The 17,054-nt window shown below is 40.8% G+C and overlaps 1 protein-coding gene across 7 annotated transcripts in view; it reads right to left on the reverse strand.

Moving 5' to 3' along the window:
• Positions 1 to 17,054, reverse strand: part of LOC101175428 (zinc finger MIZ domain-containing protein 1) — a 94,971-nt gene that overhangs the window by 8,889 nt on the left and 69,028 nt on the right. For 3 of the 7 annotated variants that reach the window (XM_011484425.3, XM_011484426.3, XM_020709551.2), the window contains 5 exons: positions 15,266 to 15,371; positions 7,151 to 7,186; positions 1,777 to 1,912; positions 659 to 773; positions 362 to 582 (listed from right to left, as the gene is read on the reverse strand). In XM_011484425.3, the coding sequence (XP_011482727.1) occupies positions 362 to 582; positions 659 to 773; positions 1,777 to 1,912; positions 7,151 to 7,186; positions 15,266 to 15,371 (614 nt within the window). Of the gene's footprint in view, positions 1 to 361; positions 583 to 658; positions 774 to 1,776; positions 1,913 to 7,150; positions 7,187 to 10,779; positions 11,217 to 11,236; positions 11,900 to 15,265; positions 15,372 to 17,054 lie in introns of those variants that run through there. The other 4 variants (XM_020709553.2, XM_004077107.4, XM_023963272.1 and 1 more) reach the window with 4 other exon arrangements.

The following is a 17,054-nucleotide window of genomic DNA, read 5'->3' on the forward strand; positions in this document are numbered from 1 at the left end:
ACAATTCACAACTGGCCCCACTACCTCTCAGCTACACAAAAAAATTAACAGATAAGTGGAAGTTTGCCTTCAGGACAGATTCGAGCAGAAATACAGTATGTTACAAACGCTTATGAAGTCAGGGGAGAAGTATCAGGTTTAAGGCGGAACAATGTTGCAACAGATGAATAATTTTCATGCAGGACTTTCACCCAAAAAAGATGCTTCTGTAAATGAAGACCTGATATAATCAGTTTTTCAGTTGGAAAATAAAAATGTTGGGCCAAACATCATGGACCAGAAGACAAACTACATGAAGAAAAAAACGAAAATGTTTCCTTTTTAAAGCAAGATGGCTCAAAAAATAGATTTTGTCTCCTACCTTCCACTATATCCCCCAGGTCCCCCGGGGTAGCTGGGCCTGCCATACATCCCTTGCTGCATGTAGGACTGATTGGTGCCTCCTTTATTTGGGAACTGTTGCTGCTGAGCATTAAACTGGGGTGAACTGAGGCCCGCTGCGCTGCCGGGCATGCCCGACCCCATGGGGGTCCCCCCTGGATTCATGTGATTATTGCTGTTCGCCATGGGGTTGCAAAGCACCTAATGACAAAGGGATAATGGCTTGTAGAACAGACTCCAATGTCACAGACAGGCAGTGTTTGGTTCACGGGCTTACCTGACTTTGTGACGTGTTTGTAACTCCCCACACTGTTGTAACCACAGATAAGGACCCAGGGGGCTGGTTGGTGTTTTGTTGCCAAGGGACTGAATCATAGGGAAAGGTTCCATCACTGGAAGGTAAATAAAACCCAAGCATGTGTTAATAAATAACATCTCATGCAATTAAAAATGTTGTTCTTATTTTCAATAAAAATCTCAATTTTTGTTTATATCATGAACAGTAAGAAACTCCAAAAAGCGGCTAGGTAAACAGTCTTATCCTCAAACATAGGCAAAAATCAGAGCTGGAGCTATGGGGCGGAGCCACTTGCCCACTCAATTTTTGAGTCAAAACTAGTATCTATATTGACAAAGATTACAAAATCCTTAATACAAGCTTCTTTATGCATTGCAAAAACAAACAACCAAAAGCAATAAAAACAATAACAAGAATAAAACTATTAGAAAGACATATGTTTTATCTTTTCATTAGTAATGGCCTTCCACTTTGGTGTTTTGCCACCCTTCCAAAAGTCTTCTGCCCCATATAAAATATTTTAGCTAAATATTTTAATAAATAATATTGATTCCAACACTCGTTGAGTCACTGAGTACAGATGCAGCTGCTGCTGCTAAAGTGTTTTTAGTGCATGGATATAAAACAGCTAACAAGGTAAAATATGAGTCTGTAACCTACAATAAACATGCTAAATCCTCATGAGGAGAGGCAAGTGGCCAGTTTAAAGGGAGAGAATTGCTATTTTTGGAGTGCAGACTGTTTTTTTACTGGGAGGTTAAATCTTGGAATGGATGACATGTTCAATATTTCCTCATGCCTGCAAAACATTCCCTCAAGATCCTCAGAAGATGTAAACAGAACTTTTGGCTAACTTGAGGGTTTCTGTGAGAGAAGGAGAGGCCCGAGCACATTATGTTCTCCAAAAACATAATGTGCTCGGGCCTGCTTTCCATGCTCAATTTCAGCTCCACACAAGTTTTCCTCAAAACAATGTTGGTCATATGGGTACTGATTTAAGTTACATCTTATTTAATTTTTTTGCCAATTTTTGATAAGAGTGGCAACTTCTGATGGTGGGATTGAGCGGTCCAGGACGGACCTTGCATCTCACTAACCTGTGTGTGAGACCGGGCTTCATGCTGTTCATGCCAGGCTGGATGGGGACTTTTCCCTGAGGCTCGTTCTGCCTGTTCTTCTGGTGACGGAGCAAGAGGAGTCGGCCCAGCTCCTCGCACCACGACGACAGCAGGGCTGCAAAGAACAACACACACATGTGCACAGGTGTTAATCTTCCCAGGTTTTGTTTCTTTGGGTCAGTAAATTTAAGCAGATACCAAAAATACTCTGATGTCTTCAATGTCAAACAAAATGTGAATGGAATGGAAGTGGGTATTGTTTTACCAAACCTCAAGGGGGCACTCTAATGCTGTAGAACTGCCTTGTGTGGAATTTCACAACCGTTAAATCAGGCTGTATGTACCTATGGCGTGAAATGTGGACTGAAATCAATCTACAGCATCAGAGACCTCCCAGTTTTTCTGCAACCGTCAGGCAGAAACGGAGCAGAAGAGGCAGACAGAGACAGAGCGACTGGGGGTGCAGATAAGATCAATGTAGGAAGCAAAGAAACAGTGATATCTTCACTCTCCTTTACTTCCTCCGCTTTAGTCTCAGCCTTGTCTTCTCATATCCCCAGGGTGTAATCAGACTCTGCAGCTTTTTTTGTGCTTACTATCAAGCAAACAGTTGTTTATTTTTTCCTTTTTGAAATGATCTAGTCCTTGTTTTTTTATATATTTAAAAAAAAGAGATGATCTTCTTTGAATTAACAATAGCTTTTGATTGATTAGTGTTTGTCGAAGAGCTTAGGATGAAATAACTTCGGATACCAGTTTAGGTCTTGCAGACATCGATTAACCAGGTTTTCCTTTTTTTCACTATTTTCTCTGAAGTGTTGGCTCCAAACAGTTTATTTAACGAGCAACTAAAAATGAAATTGAAATTGCAATTTGAGACATTTCAAAATGAAAGAAAACAGCAATTAGCAGTAAGATCAATCATCTATAGCATGAAAAATGTAATATTTATAGAAAAGTCTAGTTTTTTTAATGAAGGATGAGCATCTAATCACTGCTTACTTTTAAAGACCATCATGGCTGTGAAGGGCAAGAAATGAAGTAAGGAAAAGACCTGCTGTATTTCCTCCTGGAGGGTGGAAAAGCCAAGCCTCCTTGTTAGAGAGGAATTATTCCACCCTTCCATTACAGAGAGCTTATCTCCCCAGTAAATCACCACCTCCACTCAAAGGGACTGTGTCTTCAATTGGCAACCCACCATTTAGACCCGGAGCTCAGAGGCGAGCCATGCATTCACAGCAAGAGGAGAGGTTTGTTTTCATTGCCTGCTGGATCTAACAAGCTGACAAGGCCTAGAGTCATTCATAAAATTGTGTGGGACCACCCCGGGCATGGTGTATATTTGACGAACCTAATACAGACAACATGACCTTGTTGTCACCTAACAACTCCCCGTGTTAGGACTCCTGCCAGCATTGTGATGCCTAAAACGACACCACCATGCTCCTCTCCGGACTCAGCGAGAACGTTCCCTCCACCAACACACACAATCATATTCCTCTCAGTTGTATCCCAACAGCTTAATTACCTCTCTGATGACATCCACTGGAAAGGGTGTTCATTAAGAGATTTCGTTAATGCCGTCAACGCCATGCCAAGAGCACGGACAGCCAGCCAACTAAAATATGAGGAAAATAAAGTCAAGGTCTCTGTCTAATTACACCTCTCTCTCATCTTTCCATTTATTCCCATTTTCATTTGTGCTCAACCTCCGCAGTTAAATCAAACGCTTTGTAATGAAGACGCTAACAGCACCCTAATGGAGGCAAGACAAGGTCAACTACTCACAGGCTCTTTGTTAAAGGCCTCTAAAAAAAAAATCGACCTCCCCCCACTACTTAACAGACCCAGGCGATCACTAAAGCCTGCTTCCTTTCTGAACAGACAATCTATCATGGAAAATTGACAAAATATAAATTTAAGACACAGCAATTCTGTTCCTCCTATAATGGGAGGTGTTTTTTTTTTTTTTTTGCATAAAGTTTGCATGTTAAAGGACATCTTCAAAGACTATTGGGGAAAAAAAGAAGATCAAATGTTTTGTGAGCTTACAGTTGGGAATGAAAACAGGAGTTGTTGAAACAGCATGAAGCACTTATTAAGCAGAGAAGCAGTTGCCCCATTAACGAAAGGAGTTGTTGATGCAAAATAAAAATGTCAAGAGTAACATTCAATTATGCAAAAAGTAAATGTGTCTGCATGTGAAAGAAGTCAGCCAGCAGATATACACATTGGGCTGTATTTTTAGATACAAAAACTGGCAGAGTTCCACCATCTTCTCTACAACAGAGACTGTTCCCTATTTTTGGAAAGGCTGCTTTTTTCTTTTATTTTAAAGACTCAGTTTAATGAAAGTCATGATTTTGGCGTTACTTCATGCAAACAATCATACCTACAACTCAGATGTGAATTTCTATTGAACTACTGCCGCTCTGCAGAAAATATGTCCTTTTTTATTTTGGCTAAAAACATCATAATCATAATTAAAAGACCACTGGGAACACTTTAGATGAAAATATGATTGGAGTGGGTCTTTAAATAGAAAAAAAGGCTATTAAATCAAACCTGAAAATAAAGTCCAACTAACCTTTGACATATCCGACTAAAAGTGCATGTTATGATTACTGAAGAGATGCCACAGTGATCTGCAAGTCCTTAAAACTACCACACTGCTTTATGACCGTCTCAGCGGTTTCTCAACATCTCCTTTTCAATTGGTTTGCTCTTCTGCCCCGCTCAGAAGGGAGAGTAGGACATAAGCTGATATTCTCAGGAAGCTCTCCTGAATCCCTCCACAACCAGCTCCATTTCTTAGAAGCTGGGCTTTTAATTGTGTAATGCCCAGTAATGACATTTGGGACATATGGGTCCTCCACGCTCAAGCTGTATTTAATGCTGTGTGGCTGACTGATAGCGGGAGCTCTGGCTCATTCTCACCTCACCTCAGCCCCTCTGGGAGCAACAGAGAATGAGAAGGAGAGTAAGGCCTGGTCACAGGCTTTCAGCTTCATTAACTAATGACAGAGTGTTAGTACAAGACATTTTACAAGGAAACCCAAATGCTAATCACTGTGAAGTCTGATAGCGGTGCGTGCATGGTGTGGTCAAAGCCTTTGACATCTTAACTAAGATATCACACAAGTTTGTAAATAATGTTTCAACTTGAAATGTAAAGATCCCAGCTAAGCCCCCACATCCTTTTCCCCTGGTTTATTTATTTTATTATTAACTTTATTTTACTTTAAACTGTAAATCACTGCAGTTTCAAGGAGCAAATTTTCATTGACTCCAATGTTATTCAGTTTGTTGTCAAATATTTGTAAATGTTTGTTTCTTAATTTGCTTTTTAAAAAAATTGAAAGGTAATTGTATTATTTATTAGAGCTGCTGTGCTTTTGATTGGCAGGTGGGTCCACTCTTTGTCCTCCCCAGTCAACAATTTTGACACATTGTTGGAAATTCACTCCAATTAAATTTGTGTTTTTTGGGGTTTTTAACATGTTCTAGTGGCATTTTTCTGATAATGAAGTATGCCAACAATCCTGCGCACAACTCAAGAGGCAAATTTCTAATGAACTACTGCTGCTCTGCAGACACTATGTCCTAGGAAACAGAGTTTTTTGAGTTTATTGGTTCAGCATAATAATGTCTATGGTCTCAACACATTGAGTCAGCTGCGTAAAAGTGATCGAACACTGCTTCATGACTCCTGACCAGTTTGAAACTGGTAATAGGCCAAATTCAAATGTTGATATTGCAAACGCTATCCTTAATAGGACAATTAACAGAGTTCATCTGAAACCAAAATCTAACCACTACTAGCTGAGACTAAGCTCAAACACTAGCCCCAAATTACACCTCTGTCCTAAACCAATTAATTACATTCCTCCACATTAAAAGACCCCAAATATTCTCCCCCCAAAATATAACACCTCCATAAGCCTAAACCCACACACACACACACACACACACCCACACCCACACACACACACACACACAAACAGAGACAAAATGAAAGTAAACTTTGCTCTACAGTTTAGGGGGTAAAACACTGCTAGAAATTTAAATTTAGACTTTTGGAAAAACGAGTACCCATTAAGAGATGCTAACTTTGTTCCTCTGTGTGTTGAGGGCTATTTTTCTGGGTTAGGTGGTCATTGTATTTAAAGTTTTAGGTAGTATTAACACATTTTTGTTGCACCGGTAAAGTTAGGTTGGGGTTGTGAGGGGCTGTAAGCTGGCGGGAGAACATGGAAAAAAAAATGGCATAATCCTAATTAAAAGATCACTGGGAACACTTCTAGAATAGATGTTTGGAGCGGGACTTTATTGAGCTAAGACCAGAGCATGTCATGTGTGAACAACCTAAAAATTTGTGGAATATAACTAGGAGATCATTGAAGCACTTGTCAGATGAATGTATCTACAGTAAAAGAAGAAAAAAAATGCACCAACAAAGCCAAAACAGAACTGGTAGATAATTTAAGCCACCTAATCTTCACATGGAACTCACATCCCTGCTTTCATGTTGTCAAGTGTGACAGAGTGTCGTGTTGGCGGCAGGTTTTGATTCAAACATGTGGAACCGTGCATGCAGGCACCTCTACTGTAATTTGCTTTGTAATGACAAACAAGAAAGAAACTGCTACATAAAATATTACACTTTCCGAGCATGAACACCGCAGCACTAGACAAAAGCCTTCTGAGACAGTGAGTGGGATGATAAAAAAAAAAAAGCAGTTCATATTAAAGAATATAAACAGAGGTCTAAATAAGACTGGCAGGTAGATCTGCACTGTGTGGGCACAAAATATTATGCAAAGGAAGAATATGGAAGGAATACAAAACCCTTTCAGCTGAAAAGAAAAAAAAACTGATAAAAGTCATGCTTTTTACGGAAGTGTAATGGAAGCAATTTAAGCAGTCAATGATATCCCCCTTCCTGCCCCCGCTCTGTTCAGCCAACTTCTTCTAAGACTATAGCGTATCAAATGGGCTTTAGTCTCAACAGCTTCGAGGCAGAACAACTCAAATAAATATGCCCTGCAGTGACAATACTCTGTCAGAATTCACACTTTACCATTACCGGTTAACACCAATCAGAGACTCTCACTTAAATTATCCTATACTATTTTTTTTTTTCTATGCTGGTTTGCACTGCAAAGGAAGCTGTTTTGGTTTCTGCCACACTCCAGATATGAGGACTCTCAGGGGGAGGAGAGGACGGATGTGAGGATGTTAGGCGGAGGACAGGTGGAGATGATGAGGGAGTGGGCTGAACCCCTCCTCCCTAGGATGCAAGTGGGTAACAAGCCAAAGAGATGCTGCAGCCCAGAAGGGAGGGAAGTTCTACCTGAGTCACTCTGACATCTCCTGCAGGTGCTGGTTTCTGTGGGGTTCAAATTACACATTTTTAAACGGGACAGAGGTAGAAGAATCAGCAATGACACCAAACATAATGCAGTAGAATGGCTACGTTTGAGGAGGGGTTCAAAATGTTGAGGCGCGACTACCAAACAGTCATCTTTGTATTACACGTGGCCAAGAAAAACAACCAAACTACTTTTTAAGTACTTACAGTAGTCCTTAGGTGAAAACGTTTCTATTTTTTTATGCTGCCTTCACTACCTAATTTGAATATAGAATGGGTGGCATTAAAGCTCATTGAGGTATGGTTCCAATAAAAATGTTGACACATCCTACCCAACTTTTAAACAGTATTTCATTTTTAAGGGTATAAAACAGAAAAAGTAAAAAACAGTTCATTAAAGCAACAATTTTTCAGGTTTCAAAACACTATTTGCTGATTCTTTCTTTTGTAAAGAGGCAAAATATTCTTTTTTTATTTGCTTAGTATTTCCATATTTGTAGTGGATTGTGGCCAATGGACGCATCATGCATGAGTGATGGGAAATAAATGCGACTGGTTCGTCTGCGTCTGAAACTTTGAGTGCAGTTGCCGCCGTCCTGACCTTCCACCTCTGTATCAGAAAAGCCATCACAACAACCACAGTGGTCGCCCACGATCACACACTTAGAGCTTTATTGCAATAATGGATTCATAAATCTGCAGAAGTGACAGCAGTCAGACTCTAAAATGCTAATCCTTTTCTTACTGCTTTTCCCTGCACACCGCTAAAGTCCTTGTGCTAAAATTACAGCTTTGTCACTGTATTGCCATTTTAATTCATACTAGCTTGGAGAAAATATAGCGGAAGTGTAAACATAGCATGAAAAATCAGTCAGGATTTAATTCCACTACTTTAAAAACACAGTAATGGAAGTTGCATGTGGAAACAATGTGATGTTCTATTTACTCTGAAGATGAAATTGTCCCATCTGAAGCAATAAACATCTGTGCAGTTATTCTCCTGCATGTTTTTCAGCTATTTTACATAAACTGAGCCAGTGAACACATTTTGAAAGCCAATTTTCATTTATTTATTTAACATTTGCTGTCAAAATGCTAAAAAAATGACAATAGCTAAAAGAATCAACCACTGGGGTGGGTTTTAAGTTCATGATGGCAGCAATTTGTCCTGAAAGGTCCATGCATCTAGTTCAAAGCTACTGAGCTGCAGCTCCTGACAGTTTCCCTAAAGACCACGTCTGATGAAAATTCTGTTTTCATCAAAATTTTCACTTGATGGAGATAATTAAGCCTAAAATTGCATTTCTGTGTATTTCTTTATTCAAAATGTAGTGAACCAGGAGCAGAAGCATAAATGTCATTGGAAAAACCTTGAAGATATTATGTAGAAGCTTCTACAGCAAGCCACAAGCTCTCTGCTCTGCTTCATTCTAAAGCATCTACTTGTAGACATCTTCGTTTTCCTCGGCGGGGCTGGGGTCTGGCTCAAAACTGTACAGCTGGATAGTTCCAATATTGTAATATTTTTCTGCACTGGTAATATTAAAGTGGGGTTGTGAGGGGCTGTAAGCTAGCGGGAGAGAGTGTAAGCAGATGGGTGATGGGAAGTGTGAGTGGGCTCACTCCTCACCAACAGGGAACCCTTTTAGAATAGATTCAAAGAGGATTGTGGGACTTTAAAGGAAACAGGAAGGTCCTAAAGACACAAAAGTGACATGTTAAACTGCCTCCTAATTCTGGAAAAAACAAGTGTTTTTATGTAAACCCAGATACCGTGTACCACTGAGCAAAAGTAAACAGGCATACGGGTATTAGGTCATAAGCACGCAGACACAAACAGGAACAAAAGGAAGCTAAATATGGAAACTGACATGCGTGCAGATGAGTAAACAGTCAGTCGGTGTCTGGGCTCTGTCTTCAGTAAAGAGCCTCATGCTGGTTGTGAGCATCAGAGAACAGCCAGCTGTGAATGAACAGCTCTTATCAGCTGTGTGCAGCTTCTTGACTCCAGGGGAACTAGTAAATATCAAATGCTTAATTATAGACAGACATCTACATGTCTCAACTTCCACAACAAATCTTTCATCTCAATTGGCTGCAACTTCAAAAAGGAAAACAAAAAAGGATATAAGTAATATTAGTTCAAACTCAAACATGTCTTTGAAAAAAATGCATTAATAAGGTAGAAGTTTCTTTCCTTTTGTGCTGCTTAGCAACGACAAAATGCCAGAACATTTTTTACTAAATCGAACCGAAGAGCTTCCTAAAACATCCTGCCTGAAGCTTCGAGAGCTCCACTAGCACCATTATCAGTACTTGAAATCTGTTTGCCCAACCACGAATTCCTTCCTCGTTTGTCAAGCAACAAGCGAAGCACAGCCTAACATGGCCACTCACTTTTGGCGTGGGAGGAGGAAGACTACTAGAGGGTGTGTCAAGCCTGCCGATGATTCACAGAAAAAAAAAAAGCAGAAACAACTGAAAAACAAACGTAGGCTGCAAACACACAACAAGATTTTAAATGTCAAAAGTCACAGATGAGTCATTACTAAAAAGTCTGATGGGAATAGTCGTCTGGGAGGTCAGCAGCATGTGGGGTAAGTGAGCAACGAGCTGCAAAGAAAAGAGGAAAGCTTAAGAGGAGGAACGTCTGCATGTGGCTGAGAGGCTGAGGATGCAGATGGTTTCAGTGGTTTACACCCTGCACAGGCTAACAGGAAGTTCTGCAACCCCACAACAGCTATGCTGGAAGTCATATTTTGTTATCGAGCTCCCTACATAGGTCAGCCGAAGATTGCTGTGCTGCGTCTTGGAGCTGTTTGATAATTAACTTGTCAGTTTTAAGGTTAAGCACTGATGGAACGGCCTGTAGAGTCATTCTGATTTTACAGCTTGGCTGCTCTTTATGAGACACACATTTTAACAATTAGAGGTGCATCGTCAAATAGGAAGTAGGATAGCAGCATGAAGCACAGGTCAGCCCTTAAAAAAAGGGATCCAAGTGGAAAAGTGGGTCAAATTGTGGCACACAGTTACAATTGCTCTCTTGGCAACTGCATGTAAATTAGTTCCTTCATGTGCAAAAACTGGAAGGAAGAGACTGAATGAGTGACAGATTGGGCATTATAGAAATGTATAAAATTGCAAAAAATAAATGAAATCCACAGAAAACTGTCCAACTGTGCTGCGTTTTTTTATTTTTAAGTTGTGAAGATTGGTGGGTTTTTTTTCCAGAAAACACAAAAAGGTCACAATCAGTATTAGTTTCACAAAAAATCAGTATGTAGGTCAAATTGTGGTCAGCAGATCCTGCCTTGTAAGCTGGAAGAGTGAGAATCTCCCATGATGCACTACGAAATACTAAAACAAAAATAACTAAGAAACACAGCTTGGCAAAGACAAATTCTAAGAAACAGTGATTAACTTCCTACTTATGTTATCAGGGACATCATAGTCTGAAATGAGTTACTTTGCTGGTTTTTGCTGCCACATGCACCAAACCTCACGCAAATGTTTCAGCTTTTGGCCCCAAAATGAAAAAAAAATGAACATTTGATTTAAAATAGCTCATAAAGACAGCAGTCATGCATTAAAGACGTTCATAGACTTACCCAGAACCAAGCCAAGTCCCTGCACATCTCATTTCATTTGTCACAAATGCACCTGCTCCCACAGAGGCCAGTGGCAACTCTCTTAAAGCTTTTGCTGCTTCCAAGCGTCCTGTCAGAGCCTTATCACTCTCCCTCTCGGCACATATCCCTTACGGTGCTCACTCTTTCTTTCATTCTTACTTCCTCTCCCTCTTGCTCTCTTGTTTTCTTTTCCTCTCTTGCTCCCTGATCTGTCTCTTTCCCTTGTCCAGCGTCTGCACAATGCACATCAATAATTCAGAGGCAGTCTCCCAGTTCCTGCAGCTTATCCAATCAAAGCAAGGCTCTGCACTAATGGCCTCCTGCTGTACCTGCAGTGGAGACAGCCAAGGAGGGGTAAGGATGAGAGAAAGAGATAAAGACAGCCATCCGACGCAGTCAAGAGGGAGAAGAGATTGAGAGGGCCGGATATTCTCACCTTTGTCGCAGCGGACTCGCTCAGTCTAGCACTCCATTTCCTCTTTTGTATGTGCTGTTACACAGTCCACAGTGAAGCACACATGCGTAATCCAGCTCTGCGACTGCCATTTGTCAAGAAGAGCAAAGAAAACCAGAAAAAAAAAAAAAAAACCTCTGCAAGCTCAGTTTGCAAACTTGCATAAAGGGGAGGAGCTTGATAAGCTATGCACACGAGCTGGAAGATGAGAGAGGGGGGTGGAAGAGGAAGAGGAAGTTACAGTATCTGGCTAATCAGAGAGGGCATCCCAGGAGAATGTCTGACAGCCACCTTTGTCTCTATCAAAGGCCACTTTGTGAAAAAAAACAAATCACAGAAGAAGCTGGCCTTGTCCCACCTTAGCCCGCCCCTAACATGACCCAGCGTGACTCACGGAACCCAGCTGTCATCAGGAGGGAAAGCCCACTTACTCAGTGACAGCATGGAATCTTTCTTCTGACTGGCTTTGGTTGAGTACAGTCATTCCACAGACACTGCTACACACACAACAGGAGCTTAGCTAGAGATGCAACTTTAACAGGGTGTGTCAAAAGCCCCTTTAAGGAGGATGACGGGTGGGGGTGCCGTGACAGTCCTTAGGTGTGGGTGCCAGATCTGTCAACCCAGAACAAAAGGGGGATTTAAACCTCACGCTTGTTCAGTTTTGACCAGAACAAAGTCCTCAGTGTTTGGATATCTGCATTTTTTTCACCCAAATGAATATGCTTGTGATTTTGTAACCCAATTAAGCAGCAGGCAACAGAGGGACAGAATCAGCTGGAGGCAGCAAACGCAGCCCCACTAATAAGTGTTTCCCTGTGAGTTTTACTTCTATAAACTTCAGAGTCAACTTCTGAAGGTAGTGTTGGGGTTGCGAGCTGATTTCATCATCTGAGGCGCACCACTGGAGAGTGTCAGAGGAGAGGCTTGCCTGCTAAAAATAAATCCCGTTTCCTGTTAATAATTCAGTGCACTGCTCTTACTCAGCAGTAATTAAATATAAAAGTCTGTAAGGTTGATTGGGTCAGTAACAAAGGATGGCTACACCTTCATTCAGCTTAAAGCTGCAAAGAAAGAAAACCCATCAGCTGAAGGAAAATTGAAACAGCTTAAGTAGTCGACTAAAAGAGGAGACATGGTGTGCATCCAGACCGTGCTCATTCGAAGTTTTCCTGCTTCTAGCGTTACAAGTTTCAGGCTTGTGAGGTTGTGTGTTGATCAAAGAGCATGGGGGGGGGGTTGAAGCCACACCCTGGAAGCTTTTCTGCCCCGGTTGACAGTTGCCCTGATGTGAAAGTGCAGATCACCACGCTCCGCTGACTGAGCGAGCATCGACAGCAATGGCAACAAATGACTGTTGGTAACTGATGGTAAAAAGGACGCAGGCAAGCATCCAGATCAAAACCTCTTTTTGTTTCCGTACACTTTTAACCGTCTACATTTGGGAAATTATCCTTACATGCTAAAAGACATCAAGATCAAGATAGAAAAACCACAACAATAATTATTCCCTAAATTAGTCTGCCATCAGAAAACCAGAGTTGTTATTTCCTCAAGTTGCATAAATGAACGACAGGCTGCAACTTGTGTGGAGCAAACACAGTAAAATAGTTATAGCTTCAAGGAGGAGCAGTGTGTAATCCAGAGCGAGTCTTGTCTTGTTAACTGACAGTCAAAGTAACAGGCAGCAATCACAAAACAGTTTTCCAAGGAGAACAAAACGTTTTTTGTATATTGAGAGCCTTATTAAATTACCAAAAAGAAACCCTCAGTTTTGGGATTTTCGGCTTCACAAAGAGAACTGCTACAAGCTTGGAGACAGACTGGCAGATTCACTGAGGATTGAAACAGCAAAACACTGAACAGATTATGAGGATAATCTGATTTGTCGTCTGCTGAACTTCACAGTAGCCCAACAGCTCGGTCTGTTGGGGTTGTGTGTGTTTGTAGGACAGCTGCACACCTGACTTGGAAGTCTGTTTGTAGCAGACTACGGATTAATTTGAGTAAAATTCAAGCGGGTATTTGTTAACCATTTAAAGACACACAGGTAGTGCAGAGTAATAACCCAAAGCTGCATCTGCAGAAAACACTCCTTAAAAACCTCTTACTATGTCAGATACTATAACATATAAAACTGCAATCAAGCTCTGCTTCTGCTGCAAAAATAAACAATGCTAATGCTACATTGCCTAACAGCAGATAAGTCTCTTCACAGGCTGATTCCAGATTAGAGCAACACAATAATCTCTCGGTGCTTCGCTGCAGGGCTGCAATCTCCAGACAGCTCATCAGTAGCAGCCTGCTGTTTCTGCAGCTCTCCACTTTATGTGACAGGCCTGGTGGCTGGAGGTCATTCTTTATTATTTTGAAGCCATTATAATATGCAGTTGGTCTTAAAGTGGTTTAAAGTCTTTTTTATGACCAAACTGCTGCTAAATTGGCATGCATGTTGCAGTAACATCATTCTGAATACGTTTTGGTATCGAAAAAGTTGGAATACGATAAACTTGTTTTGTTGGCTTCTTATTAACTCTGAAAGAAATGGTCAAAGTGGCTGATCTGCACTCTTAGGAGTCCGCTTCTTCCCCTGAGGAGCCCACCGGCGGCATCCAAGATTCTGCAGGCCTTGTCTTGGTTCTCAGGTGTCAGATTGGCAGGCGTCTGTCGCCATGCAGACTGTCAGAACATTATGCTGAGTCTGAACAATCTGACACTGCATCTAGCTAAATGATCAGAAGATGTGTCACTGCATCTCTGTTGAAACATTTACATGACTAATGGACGCGCGCCCTCCTCCTTGTCCATGTACTCAGACAAGCATCCTTGTAAGCGAGCTGAGACTGATGCTCAGTGAGTCACATCTGCCTCCCAAGCCCACAGCCTGCCTCTCTCTGCTGACGGCTGGATGCATCACATAGTCTACCCCCCACTCGACCTCACATAATTACGCCACAGTTCCCATTTGTCCTCTGTGCATAAACAACCCTTCCTGAAACTCAGTGTTGCCTTTTATTAGATCTTAGAACCATCAGCAGCCCCCAATATAATTCTGGCTGTCAGTCTGGCTCAGCTGGCCAATCCGGTCCATGCCTGGACAACAATAACATTATCCCAACACAGCAGCACAGACAGCAATCAATAATGTCGGTTGACGTCTGTCTGACCACTTAGGCTCCTCCCAACAGGATGCTTCCCGCCACAATTGAAAGATGATCATACGTTTGATTAAATGTTCTCATCATGGAGCATGTGAGGAAAGAAAAAAGCAGAAACTGATACGTTCTGGCCTTTTACTGAAACATAATTGTTTCGGCTTAGAGAACAAAGATCTCATTACTCTTTATGCCTTTAAGAACATTTAAAAAATGGTTATATTAATAAATTTGACTCCTCAATGTTGAACACAGCTTATCTGTCCTAAAAAACCCCAGAAACAGCTTTGTCTGAACAGAGTGGCCCAGCAACACCTCACCAGCCATCAGCCTTCCTCATTCCCTCACTTCCTCTTACAGCTCTACACGCTTCACTTTGACAAATGCTCAGGCTGCTCCTGCAGGACTGTGGGAGGCGGGGAGAGGAGGTATGGATTGGGGGAAATTGGATTTGATAGATAAATGTCTGAGGATAGCATTACTGCTCGCTCTCCGGCTTCGTGTGCGTGCACGCCGGCTGCACTCTCTAGTGCAGGCTTGTGCAGAAACACTGTCCACTAGAATGTTTTTCAAAGGATACCACTCAGACAGCTCATCTCAATAGCACATTAATGTTTAATGGGAGCTAAAAATATCATGGCATTATAAGGCTCTGTGGGCTTTTTGCCAGATGTATGTGGTTGAGGTTGTTAGTAAAACTAGAGATTTGCAGTGTTCTGAGGAGTCAAAACTTTACTCAATTATGAATATTGTCATTTTTTTTAATGAGGTGTCATGCTTTGTGTGCTCACAGCAGTAAGTGGTATGGTGAATGAGCATGCATCTGCCTCCATTTTGTAAAGGTGGAGAGTCTTACCAGCAGATTTGGGAGTGAATTTGTCTCGGTTGGCGGCGCACACAGCAAGCAACCTGTAGCCCAGGTCCAAGTCAAACCCCTGCTGAGCGGCGACACGGCTCACCACCTGAAAAAAAAATAAAATAAAATAAAAAAGACTGTGAATAAAACAGTTGCCTTTCTAAACTACAACAAACATTTCAATTTAAAACTTTAACCAAACTAAAATGTTCTTTTAACACCTTTTGATCATTTAAGTTTTCTTTCTATTTTTTTTTTTTAATTATGTAAATAAACATAAATTATTATCAGGAGGCAGCCCCCCCAATCTATCCATTTTGACTCCTATAACAGAGGACAGAGGTCTGCAACCTTTAATACTTAAAAGGTCGATTTCTCACAGAACTCAACCCAATGGAAGCCACTAAGTCTCAATTCACCCTTTAGAAAAACACCACACTTCTTTGTCTTTATGTCATTGTTACTATTATGATAAACATAAATAAACTGTTATATTGGCATAAATGTGTTTGCTTTACAATCTGATGCACCATAATTCTGGTTGTGCTTTACTGACCTCCACCTAATTTTTCGGGAGTATGCGGCACAAAAAAATCTGTCAAAAATATATAAACATACTGTCCTTCAATGAGTTTAAGTTAGTTCACAATTTTTTTCTTTTTTACTTTATTAGTTATTCTTTACTTTAAAGTTAATTTTTTGAATGAAAAATATTTTTTCTGTTTAACCAAAGCTTTAACATGTGGCTCCGAATTCTCAGGTCGCAGACCCCTGGGCTAGGCCATATGGCCTGAAAATAAAATCTCAGATTTATTCACAACAAATTCAACTTCCAATTTTCATTGATTTCTTTCTACGTACCTCAGACAAAAAATACAAATGACAGAATATAGTTAACAAAAAGTACCCAGGAGGTCTCCAGAATTTAAAGTGCAACTAAATACAAAGCTGTAAAACAATTTGTACAATAAGGCGGCAGGTGTTTTGTGAGCTGCTGTGGCTTGAGCAGCACTTCTCCCACTGACTTTCTGCATTTCTGGTGGTAGAAACAGCCTTCAAACAGATTTAGCAGCTTGTGGTTTGTTGCTCCAAGTCTCAAGTCGTGAAACTGAACCAGTTCTATATTACTGAAGAAACTGCTCCTTTTGTGGGAACAAACTCCCCTTTGCTAGTTGGCATTTTAAGCCTTAATGTGTTTCAGAAGCCTAAGAGAGCAGGGTCCTACTGAAAAAAACAAACAAAAAAACATTTCCCTAACATAAATCTTCCTTAACTGCACATTCAAAACAATTGATAAAATCTATCAATCGCCCAGTTGGAACTCTCTCACCCAAAAGAGAAACTATCGACTCTTATTTTGAAAGTAAACAAGACTAAAGACCATTCTTGGAACACAAAGACGGCATTTTCACTTCTTTTTCATTCATAGTAGAGGATAGTTAGCAAAGCTGAAGAACTCCAGAGCCTAGACGATAAGAAACCATATAACAGTTGAAAGATCAAAACAATAATCTGGACTGCAGTTACCAAATTAAAAAAAAATGACTCAACATTATAACTACCACAGAAAAAACGATCACCCTCCTAATATATTTGACTTACTGTCACCAAGGACATTGCTGTTGAAGTGACTTTAATAATCCATCTTGTTGACTCATTTTAATGAAATGAAGACAGCTTTGCACTTTCAGTACATACGTTTTATCAGTTTCGGAGGTACCACTCTGCCGACTTAATCTCGCAAACTAGCCTAACTTGTCAAACCGTGTTGTTGTCAATTGTTTCATTT

Source organism: Oryzias latipes, chromosome 15 (genome assembly GCF_002234675.1).
Source record: "Oryzias latipes chromosome 15, ASM223467v1".
In the NCBI taxonomy this organism is placed as follows: domain Eukaryota; kingdom Metazoa; phylum Chordata; class Actinopteri; order Beloniformes; family Adrianichthyidae; genus Oryzias; species Oryzias latipes.